This window comes from Mirounga angustirostris, unplaced genomic scaffold (assembly GCF_029215605.1).
Source record: "Mirounga angustirostris isolate CCGP_5_RB_7025 unplaced genomic scaffold, mMirAng1.0.hap1 SCAF_8, whole genome shotgun sequence".
Lineage (NCBI taxonomy): Eukaryota > Metazoa > Chordata > Mammalia > Carnivora > Phocidae > Mirounga > Mirounga angustirostris.
Genome location: NW_026991716.1, coordinates 60,924,701 through 60,936,920, shown reverse-complemented (window position 1 = coordinate 60,936,920; position 12,220 = coordinate 60,924,701). Strand labels below are relative to the sequence as shown.

Genomic DNA, 12,220 nt, shown 5'->3' with positions numbered 1-12,220 from the left:
TATATATTATCAAATATATTTTGAGGTTCACAAAACCACCCTCAGGTTTGGTAATTTGCTAAGAGGACTCACAAGTCTCAAAATACAGTTGTACTAATCACTGTAATTTATTTATTACAGCAGAAGGATACCAAGCATAATTAGCAAAGAGAAAAGGTACATGGAGCAAAGTTCAGGAGAAAACAGGCACAAATGTCCAGGTGTCCCCTTCTGGTGGAGTTGCACCAGACACACTTAACTGTCTTAGTAATGATTTCTGACAAGTGTGAAATATTACTCATTAGAGACTCATTAGAGTCTCATTAGAGAACTCGATGCCTAGAGTACCGGAGGGAGGGTGGGCAGGGAGGCTTGTCACATAGGCACCCTTGCCTAGTATATGTGGAAATTCCAGACTCCCAGAAGGAAAGCAGGCATTTAACATAAACCACACAGTTTGTACAAACAGTTTGGACACAATGACTGACTCTTACCACTTAGGGTAATGAGATCTTCTCAAATCCAAGTTCCCTGATGCCAGTCAAGGGCCAACTTTGCAAGTCAGGCCTGCTTCCAACAGACTAACAGACTAGTAGATCCTTTAGAGCTTGGACCTTATCTACCTGTTCCCCGCTTCATCCCCAGCTCCTAGAATGCCTGAAATATAGTAGCCATCCAAAAAATTTTTCTTTTAATGAAGAAATTCCTGGCTCTACCACTTCTTAGCTGTATAACCTTGGGAAAGTTACTTAAGTTCTGTGTGTCTGTTTCCTCATTTGTAAGATGGAATAATATTACCTACCTCAAAAGGTTGTTCTGAGGATTAAATGAGTTAATATATGTAAAATGCTCACAAAACTGCCTGGCAAGAAGAAAGCACCATATAACTTTTGTGTATATGTAATGTTATTACTTGCTTTTTCATTCTTCCTTTTTTTTTTTTTTTTTAACTTCCAACCTTACCTCTTACTTTCTTCTCCTTTCTCCCTATCTTTTCCAAGTCACTGAGCTTTCCCAACACTAAACTTTTAATGAATCTACAGTCTACGCATAGGCTAGAATTTAACACATCATTGTCTCACGTCTATTGAGATCCCTAACTAGTTTGTGGACCATACCCAAAACTTTTTAGAACACACAACAGTATCTGACATGATATTTAATCTTTGTAATGCCCAGAAAATACTGACTTACCAACAAAATTATATATATATTAAATCAATTCTTTACAGGGGTCAGAATATAAGGCAGTCAACAAACAAAATGGCCTCCAAGTTTCTTTGATCTTCTTTTGAGAAATGGAAAGAAAAGTGAGTTGATTCTATCCAGTGAAAAGACTATTAGCAGTAGTCATAGTAGTAACAACAGTAGAAAAGGCTTGAGTTTATAAAATATATAATTAGAATGTCAAACATTTGCCTTTGCCTTAAAGAGAGCATGGGTTCAAATCCTTACATGTCAATAAAGGTTATATATATCTTGTACAGGGCTATATATATCTTGTATTGAAATCAAGTAATGAAAGAATATTTTAATCTTTAAAAAAAATGACAAAGGAAAAGAATTGGGAGGGGAGAAAAAAGAAGGGGACAACATGCAGTCGAAGTTTTAAACTGATGAGTCAGAGAGAGACCAGTGGTTTCTATCCCAGCTCTGACACCAGGGCTCTACACATAATCACCAGAGAAAACCTCAAGATCAGCAGAATTATAAGAACAACAGACCCATCCAACTGAAGGTTAGCATTTTGGGGGAACTTTCAGATTGGCAGGTCTCTTTAGATGAACTATCATCACAGATTTCGTTTATATGTATTTATCCCACAAGCATCAACATCATCATAAGCATCATTTTCTCAAGGTGAACTTTACTTTTTAGTATGAATTACTTTAAAATAAGTTTATATAAGAACTCTTAAATATCAAACACTTAATGAAAATGTTCTCCATCCTCACTGCCTCGTAGTAGACTCCTGGATTGAGTCTCACAACCTCCACTTCTTGTTTCTACATTTTGAAGAGATTAGAAAGCTAAAAGACTCCCTTGCCGGCCAAGTGTGGGACATAGGTCTGCCAGTTGTTTGCACGTGGAAGGCACAAGTTCAACAAAGGCCATCTTCCTATAGTAAGGGCAACTGACAAAAATGTCTAGTAGACACTGAATGGCGGCAGTAACCATAGTCCCGATTCCCCCATCAGTTCACTGGTTTCATGGGTGAGAAGCAGCTGCGGCAGCGGTGGTGGGAGCGGTAGCAATGGTATTAGTATATGGCCTTGAAACCGTTAGTCCAGTAGTGGCTCCCTGATTTTTGCTCTCCCAGCCCTTCCAATGTAAGCACCTGTTCCTTAAAATAGCTACAGTCGTTCTGCTTCCTGCCCTATACCCCTATTTACAACACACTGACAGTAGGTGAGGTCAAATCCTTACACTCTTTCTCACACTGCTGTTATAATTAGGTGACATGCCTGGAATCTCTCACCATTTTAGTTCTTCCTGACCTGCTACCATCAAATCTGGTCATGCTTAGAGAAAGCTTACCCTAAAAAGGCCACATGGAAACCTCTTATGTTCTCTTATATACCTGTACCTTGTATGTGCAGCTAACTGTGCCCTTCAATTCCTTCTCCATCTGCTGAAATCCCACTCCACTTTCGGAACCTAACTCAAACAAGACTCCCGTGAATATTTCTCAGCAGGTCACTCCACATGCCCAAATGTGAACCCATTTCCACATATCCTGCTGCCTCCCTTCAGCTCTGTACTCATTCACATTCATTCATTCAAAAGAGTTACATTAACCTATCACATTGTGTAGAGGGCTGGGGATACAAGCCTAAACAAGACAAACAAGATCTCTTCTCTTATAGCTATAATTCAACAGGGAAATAGATTACCCAATAAATACCCAAATAATGTTTAATTACAACTGTAGTAAGAGTAATAAAATATTCAGGATGTGTCTTATACGTATAAAGAGAAGCCTAACCTAAGAGGGGAGAATCATTTCCCTTCAAGAGACATTTAAGCAGAAACTGGATGATACATAAAACTGATCAGGCAAAAAACTGTTAGAGAGCTTCCTGGGCAGAAAGAACAGCATGTGCAAAGGCCTTGAGGCAGCATTCTAGGAACTGTGAAGACAACCAATAGACAAAAGTCAGATGCAATAGGGAGAGCAGCCCAAAATAAGTAGAGAGGGGGGTACTTCTTACAACCACTATTATAACACTTAGTACATTGTTTTGGAATTATTCATTTGCAAAAGTGCAGTCCTCTCTAAACAAACTCCTTTAGGTCTTACTAATTTTTTTAGCCCCATAATCCAGTAGTGCTTAGTGGTGTCCCCTACAGTCAAGATCTGTGGAATGAAGAAATAAGTGCTTGATCTGGGCCTGATCTGGGCAAGGAGCTTACCCTCTTAATACCAGACAGGTGGAACAAAACAATCCCTTAAGGGTTCAAAAACCTTATGTTTCTGATTACCCCAAAACTTACTGGGCAAGAGACACATTTTCATTCCAACACATGTTCGGAATCAAAGCTAGTATTAACTGTGAATGAAACTTTAAATACTAAAAACTATAGTTCTCCATAAACTGCCACCAACTAATAACCAATAGAACTGCATTAAAACTCCCACAGAGTCACAAATGAGGCCAGGGAGAGGAAGCTCAGATCCATCTGCCTGTTCTCATTCTCCAGTTGTTCAACAGATCTGGTAAGTGTCGGATCATGAGCAGGAAACTGGCACCTATGCCATCCTTTTCTCCTTCCTTACTTCCTAAATAATGTCAATTCAGGAAACACACACACTGATGACTCAGTAAGAAAATGTCAAAATCCAATTGATATAACTTTGCCAACTATTATTAAAGTCAAGAGAATAGGGTAATCTTTAGCCCTAGACTTTAGTCTTTCGTACATGTTCTCAAAGAGCAGTGGGGAAGTATTTTGTGAAAGAAAAGAAAATTGAGTTAACTAAGAAATAGCTTCAAAAATACATGAAAGGCTTGATGTAGTTTATTAGACAGTGAAGAAAACATTAATACACATATACAGTATGGAACCTCTTTTAATAGCTGAGCTGCAGAATAAGAACCATAGCATGTCTTTTAAAAATACATTGAATCAGAATTTCACTACCTACATTTACTATGTCATCTGGCATATATAACAATAAATCCAAAATCATTTAACAAGCCAAGAACTCTACTAAGAGAGCTCTATAATGGGCTTCAACCATATCGAAGACTCAAAAATTTTACAAAATATATTTAATTGTATCAATAGCCCAATCATGTCAAATTTTTCAACTACTACAACTATGAAATCAAGTCTAATTAAACTTAACTGTGATATTTTTTCCTGGACGAGAGGATAAAACAGTGAAATAATTTAGAAGCTCATTTTAATATTATTCAATACTTAGTAGCATCAAGGAAAAACTAAGGATCTTTCCAAATCATGACTGGAGTTCATGCCCTTCACCCTCAAACTCTAGATGCTACTCTCTTCTCTCCCTCTTCCTACATTTCTCAAAAACAAACCCACAAACAAAAGACCAAACAAAACCAAAATAAAAACATTCATTCAATATATATCCATGGACCTCAGTGGCAATACAAACAGCAAACAAAACTAATGCTCCCTTTTCCTTCTGTTAGAATAAAATTTTTGTTCTAATTTAAAAAGTACATGATTCTCCTCTCCTCACTTCAAAAAATGAGAATGAAAATGTTATCATGTGGCACATAATGGATTTATCAAAACCTATACATTATTTTAGGAAGCATCAGTGAAAATCTGATTTTATAAAGTACTTTTTCGGGGACAGAAATTTAAACAAAAATTATTTTTCACTTATTTCTACACCTAATGAAAGTACTTACTGAAACTGTTACTATTCAATTTTTAATAGATTTAATATATACTAACATCTCTCTTTTTTTTTTTTTTTTTTTTACTAACATCTCTTTTTAACCATGTTACTTCTCACTCAAAATGCAGCTCATTTCTTTTTCTGGCCTTTTAAAGGCCCCATTTTTCGGTGTTTTACTAGTGCAGTGATGAGTAATTGAGCCTCAATACAGTATTCCCCCTCCAAAAAACACACACACACACATAATCAGTATCAAGTAAACAAATACTGCCATAATAATCAGGCATTTTTAACCCATCACCTGAAAGGTTACCCAGAATAAAAGTAAGGTTGGGTCAGTCAAGTTACTGTGATATTGAAAAGTGCTCCTTAAAATGGTCTGGTTACAGTATTCCCACATGATCTTCCAGTAATCAGGTACCTGTTATGGTAGTGGGGTAGTGAAGTGACCTGCCGATGCTGTGTGGCTTAGTCTAATCAAACATTATCAGCCTACTGAAACGTGACTCATTTATATAGTATTGAGGAACAACAGTAAAGCTTCAAGAAAAGTCTAAGTCAGTAACAGAAACCTGAAATGACATTCTCAAAGACAGACTCTTGCTTTGGAGAACTACCTATTCTTCACCGAATAAACAAACCAATTTAGAAATAAGCAAGATCTTTTCCTAAACACATGATAGGTTTGTTTTTAAAATCTGAAACATTTTTCTCAGGAGATTACTTATAAGACATTAAATATAAATCAGATCTCCAAACCCAAACATATAGGCTAAAAATAGTGTATCTATTTTAAAGGCTGAGGCAGAAGCCCTCCAACGGAACAAACTAAAATTAGGTTTTTGTCAATCTCTGGATCTTTAAAAAATGCACCTTCAACGTTCTGGGCCACACAAACCAGTGTCCACATGTTCTCCCAAACCAACTGGTCAGAGATAATCTAATTATTAAAAGCTTCAGGAACATAAGCCCACTGTCCAAGAGACTCATATAATGAAATTCCTCCTCATTCGGGTTAATATCCAGACTTAAAAAACAATTCTACTACTACTACTACCAAAGACCCCTCCCCAATGGTCTCACTCAGTAAAACTCCAACCCACCAAAAAGGACCACCATACCCTTTGTCAGGAAGAAGCAAAAGCCCTGTACAAAGCTGTAAGGTGGGCGGGCAGGTAGGGCTCCACCTGGGATACGGAGCATCGGAGCCCCAGGTGGGACGCCGTGGTCACTGGGGGAGGGTCAAGGCGGAGACCGAGACTAAGGGTGGCCCCACCCACGGATGTACCTGCGAGCTGAGGCGGGAGGAGAGCAACCCTTCAACCCTACGCACTAGCCAGGCAGTCGCCCCGTTCCGAGATCCCAGCCCGGCTCTGGCCCCGGCCCTGTAGAGGGTCCGAGCATCGCGACGCTGGAACCGGCTCTGCCCCGGGGCCGGGAAAGAGGAGGCTGAGGCCAGTGCCGGCGCCCACTGGCCTGACCTCGCCGCCGCCTCTGGTGGAGGTGAGGGGCTACTCGAGCCTGAGCCCGCCCTCCCCTCAGGGCCGGGGCCAGCTGGGCGCAGCCGCGGCGTCCGCTCGGGCCCCGGGCGCCGCGGCGACGGGAAGGTCACCGGCCGCAGGAGGCCCCGACCAGGGGCGGCGACGTCCGCGCTACCTTTGGCCTCGCAGTCGGCGCAGTACTTGTTGTCCTCCTCCCTCAGCAGCTTGGACAGGATGAGCTGGTGCTGCTCGTTCAGCTTCTGAGCCTTCTCCCGGCAGGAGCGCGTCGCCATCTCGGCAGCGGGGCGGGGAGCCCGGGGCAGCTACGGCGGCGGCGGACTCGGGCAGGAGCTGGACAGCGAGAACACACCTGGAGCCGCCGGGACCGCGGGCGGACTCAACCCAGGAAGCGGCGGCGGCGGCGGCCGCTGGAACTGGAGGAGGAGCGGCGGCGGCGGTGGCAGCGCCGACGTGTCCCGCCTCCTCGCCGGGCCGGCCCCGCACGCACCGCCGGAGCCGGCGAGGGAGGGGGAGGGGGAAGGAGGGAGACGGGGCCGAGGCTTCCGGGTGGCGCGCAGGAAGGAACCCAGACGCTGGGCGCGGTGCGCATGCGCCGAGCTTCCCGGGAAGCCGGCCAGCCGGGACTTTATGTGCTAGGCCGTTCGCCCAAGGTGATCCCCAGAAGGTACTTCGCACTGCCCGCTGTGGGCTTCCCCACTGTGGGGATGAGATCGTCCCAGAGGGCCTCGGGTAAAACCCGGTAAAGGAAGAACCTTTGCAAAGAGGTGACTTACACTTGCTCCTTTGCCTTTGCTCTTGACGGCGCACCATTGGAAATGCAGATATAAAGTGCGTGCATTCGTGTATTCATTCCATGTTTATTCACGTGCAGTTTTGAAACAGGAACTCCTAGAAGTTGGAGGATACGGGTGCAATAAAATAGTCAAAACAGTCCCTTACATTTTATGGGAGAGAAATAGCCTGGTAGTGACAATTACTAAGAACTAACATTTATTGAGTGGTTACTCTGTACCAAGAACTATCAACCTGTTTAACCCTTACCACAACCCTACGATACAATACTCTCATTATACAGATGTGTAAAATGAGGCATGGAGGAGTTAAGCCTCTGCCCAGGCTGCAGAGCTACTCAGTGGAGGAGTTGAGATTCGAGTCTGCAGCAGTCTGGCTCCAGAGTCTAAAACACCTAGCAATAAGCCTTTCATAAGGAGGGGAGAGTGTGGCCAAGGAGGCAAATCCTGGGTGTTTTCACTTTAACAGAAAGCTGTATGAGCAGTGATCTTTAATGCGTGAAAAAGAAAACTAGGGAAAGAAGACACTTAATTAGAACCCGGAGCTCCCCAACCAGGCCTCATGGGATTTGAACCCTGAGTGAGGCTGTTTGACTGTTTGGGCATATAATGGCTTATTAGCAATTTCTCATATGAGGCTTAAGAAATCAGAATAAACATGCCTGTGGTGGAGCAGTTGCTAGGAAAGGCAATGAGCCGGGGCCTGTGTCTTATACTTTTCTACAGGGCCAATTCCTAGCCTAGGTCCTGCATTAAGGTGACCCTCATGCTCACCTGTCCCTGCTCTTGGCACAGGATCTCAAAAATGCTTGTGGAATTCATCCGGCTCCTGGGTGGCTAAGTCAACTAAGCTCTGACTCTTGATTTCAGCTCAGGTCATGATCTCAGGATGGTGAGATTGAACCCCACCTCGGGCTCCGTGCTGGCCATGGAGCCTGATTAAGATTCTCCCCCTCTCTCTCTCTCTTAAAAAAAAAAAGATTCTCTCCCTCACCTCCCTCTCTTAAAAAAAAAAAAAAATGCTTGTGGAATTCAATTGAATGCTGAATAATTGAACAAATTAGAGCTTAAACTGTGTGGGTCTGACAAATAACTAGTAGGATATCAGAGTGAGTTCCAAAAAACGGAAAAAAAATCATGTGGGAGGCAGAACTTTTAGGTCACATCTTAAAGACTGGCTTGATTTAGATGGGGGCCAAGGAAGGAGATACTGAGCAAGAGCAGTATGCACAAAAGCACAAAGACTTCAAGGAGCTCAGAAAACAGACTAACGGACAGGGGTTCTACTTAAGATGAGAGAGAGATAAGGCTGGATAAGTGAAGTGCGACAGAATTAAAGAAGGTTTGGGGAACCAGCCAAAACAATGTGGCCTTGATGCAGCTGACAACAGAAAACCTGCAGATTCTTTAAGTAGGATAGTAGCATGGAAAAAAAAAGTCATGTTAGGGGAAAGTTAGTCCAACAATACCAGTTAACAAACACGACTTTTGAGTGTTTCCTCCGCTCCCAGGAAATTCTGCTTACTGCTACAAGGATTAAGAAAAAAACAGAAGCGGGCACGGGGTGGCTCAGTCACTTAAGTGTCTGCCTTCGGCTCAGGTTATGATCCCTGGGTCCTGGGATCGAGTCCCGAGAAGGCTGCTTCTCCCTCTTCCTACTGCTCTCTCTCTCTCTCTGACAAATAAATAAATAAAATCTTAAAAAAGAGAGAGAGAGAAAAGAAAAAAACAGAAGACAGGCTTACCACCAAGAAATTGAAGGGGCACAGCACTGTCTAATAGAAATATAATGCATACCACATATACTTTTAAATTTTCTAGTAGCCACATTTAAAAATAGAAAAAAGAAAAAGAAACCGGCAAATCAATTTTAATAGTATATTTTATTTAATCAAATATATCTAAAATATTATCATTTCAACGTATGAGTAATTGTTAAATTAAAATTAAAAATTACTGAGATATTTTACATTCTTGTTTTCCTACTGTTTTCAAAATCCAATGTGTAGGGGCGGCTCGGTGGCTCAGTCGTTAAGCGTCTGCCTTCGGCTCAGGTCATGGTCCCAGGGTCCTGGGATCGAGCCCCACATCGGGCTCCCTGCTCGGCGGGAAGCCTGCTTCTCCCTCTCCCGCTCCCCCTGATTGTGTTCCCTCTCTAGCTGTCTCTCTCTCTGTCAAATAAATAAATAAAATCTTAAAAAAAAAAAAAATCCGGGCGCTTGGGTGGCTCAGATGGTTAAGCGTCTGCCTTCGGCTCAGGTCATGATCCCAGCATCCTGGGATCGAGTCCTGCATTGGGCTCCCTGCTCCTTGGGAGCCTGCTTCTCCCTCTGCCTCTCTCTCTCTCTCTGTCTCTCATGAATAAATAAATAAAATCTTAAAAAAAAAAAATCCAATGTGTATTCTGCACTTACAGCTTGCTTCAACTTGGACTAACTACACCTCAAGTGCTCAATTGCCACATGTGACTAGTGGCTACATCACTGAACAGTGCTTATCTAGATGGTCATCTAGAGGCTATTAAAAATCTAAGTTTGAGTTGACTGCTTATTAGGGATGTGACAGAAAGAACGAAAAAGGGACGCCTGGGTGGCTCAGTGGATTAATCGTCTGACTCTTGATTTCCACTCAGGTCATGGTCTCAGGGTCTTGAGATGGAGCCCCACGTCATCAGGCTCCATGCTCAGCACAGGGTTTGCTTGAGATTCTCTCCCTCCCTCCCCATTTGCCCCTCCCCCATCTCTCACTAAATAAATAAATAAAATCTTTTCAAAAAAATAAAAGAAAGAAACAACAAAAAAAGAAGAGACTGATACCAAAAACATCTGGGGAGGAAAACAATATTGCATTAAATCATCAATATTCATTAAACAACTTCTGTTCAGTTCTCTGACAATCAGAAGCTTACAGTCTAATGTGAGATAAAAACATGTAACTAGAAAAGTTAAAAGCCACACTGTAAAGTCTGCAGCAAATATAAAGTGTTCTGGGAACAAAAGGAACAGAACAATAGCCTGGAAGAATTGGGGAAGGCTTCACAGAGTACATGATGCTTTTTTTTTTTTTTTAATAATTTATTTATTTATTTTTAAAGATTTTATTTATTTATTCATGAGAGACAGAGAGAGAGAGGCAGAGGGAGAAGCAGGCTCCCAAGGAGCAGGAAGCCCGATGCGGGACTCGATCCCAGGACCCTGAGATCATGACCTGAGCCGAAGGCAGACGCTTAACCATCTGAGCCACCCAGGCACCCAGTACATGATGCTTAAACTTGATTTTAACACAGGTAGGAATTTTTCAAGGGTATACGGATGTAGATGAGGAAAAGAATATCTTGAAAAATATATATACATATATACATTGACTTCTGACTTCTGAAAGCATGGTTCTGTGCTGGAAGTAGTGAGAATATGAGGCAATAGGGACATAGGATGTGCATAGAGAACAGAAAGGCAGGAAAGGAAGCAAGGTGGAGAAGTAGAACAGAGACAAGAGGTTAAGAATTTTGCAGCCAAAATACGTAGTTTGAATTTTACCTCATGGGCATATTGAGCCAGCAGAAGTTTTTACACAGAAAAAGAGATTTGGTTAGCTTTGTTTTCTATAACTATAATGGCAGGCTAGAGAATATGGGACGGTGGGAAATACTATTCCCGGGATCAGGGAAACAAATTACGGACAGCGCTGTTGCAATAAGTCCAAAGAAGATGTGCTGAAGGCTTATTTTAAGCCAGTAGCATAGAGTTTGGAAGAGACAAAGTCAAATGATGTTTTAAAATTAGAAGCAGCAAGATTTGGCAGCTGACTATATGTGGGGGTTGAGAAAAAGGAGGTGAGAATAACACCAAGGTTTCTAAGTTGGGAGACAGGTAAATGGTTATGCCACTAACGCAAGAGAAAAGGGATAGTTCAGTTTTGGGGTCAGAGGAGAAAAGGTGTTCACTTGAGGCCATGTTAAGTTTAAGGTGTCCATAGGACATCCACCTCCATATGTTTAATAGGACACTGCATTTCTACTTCTAAAGCTCTAGAGAGAAGTTAATGCTGGTGAAAGTCATTTGGGAGTCATCTACATTTAAATAGTCATACGAGACATAAGAGTAAATGAAATTCCCCTAGAGAAAGCATGTAGACAAAAAAGAAAAGAGTCAAAGGGACAAAACTCTGGAGATTGCCTGCTAAATGATGAGTGAACAGAGAAAGGTATACCGTTGAAAAGAGAGGTGAAGTATGGCCAGGAAGAGAACCAGAGACTATGGTAGGAGAGGTTTCTGAGAAGTCAGGGTGAGCACTAATGCCAAATGTCCAGAAAAGTCCATTATTTCAGTTTTAGATAACACATATAACATGTGGTCATGGGTCTGTACAGTTCATTATTTTCCTTTAGCCCAGGAACAAGAGAAGAGAAATCATCTGGTGAGACTTCCCAGGCACTGCAACGATCTGGCATTTCAGCAAAATGTCGAGGGAGTGATGAGGATGGTTAGAAGGGGGGAAAAAAGAAAATGTACGTACAGGGATAGAAAGCACAGCTAGCGTTAACTGTAGAGTGTAAGGTAAGTATCCAAAATATGTCTGGGAGAGGTGAGGTCAGACCAGCTAAATGACTACAGGTTCCTTTGAGGCCAAAGGTGATTTGGTGTCCTTAGGAAATGAATGCTAATAGCTGAAAGAAAAAAAAGGGGGGGGGGGAGTACCTAGGGACCTAGAGTACCTAGCTCTCAGGGAAGAAGTAACTTCTACCAATGAGGTCCAGATGTCAAGATGTCTATAGATGTTTGATGGCTGGAGAGTGAGGTTGAAGGTCTGTTTCTACAGATTCTTAGAGAAGTGAAGTCCTTTTTAACTCTAAAATTCTGTTTCCATTTGGAGAATAAAGATAAGAAACAGGTGTAAGAGTTTGACCCCAATGGATCTGGTATTCCACAGAGGACAAAGAAAAGGAGTTGGAAAGTGGGGGAGTGGGGAAATGAGAGAGAATTATGGGTGGAGTGAAATGGACCACAGTGAGCCATGTATGAGTGTGTAGGTGGAATGTCTGATTTGAGAAGTAGATACAGACAGCTGGG

General features: G+C 42.2%; 1 protein-coding gene across 2 annotated transcripts in view; it reads right to left on the bottom strand.

Moving 5' to 3' along the window:
• Positions 1–6,875, bottom strand: part of SMAP1 (small ArfGAP 1) — a 162,200-nt gene extending 155,325 nt beyond the window's left edge. The window contains exon 1 of one of the 2 annotated variants that reach the window (XM_045867072.3): positions 6,515–6,875. In XM_045867072.3, the coding sequence (XP_045723028.1) occupies positions 6,515–6,632 (118 nt within the window). In that variant the 5' untranslated portion in view covers positions 6,633–6,875. The remainder of the gene's footprint in view (positions 1–6,514) is intronic. The other variant, XM_054505422.2, reaches the window with a different exon arrangement.
• Between the last annotated feature and the right edge of the window lie 5,345 nt (positions 6,876–12,220).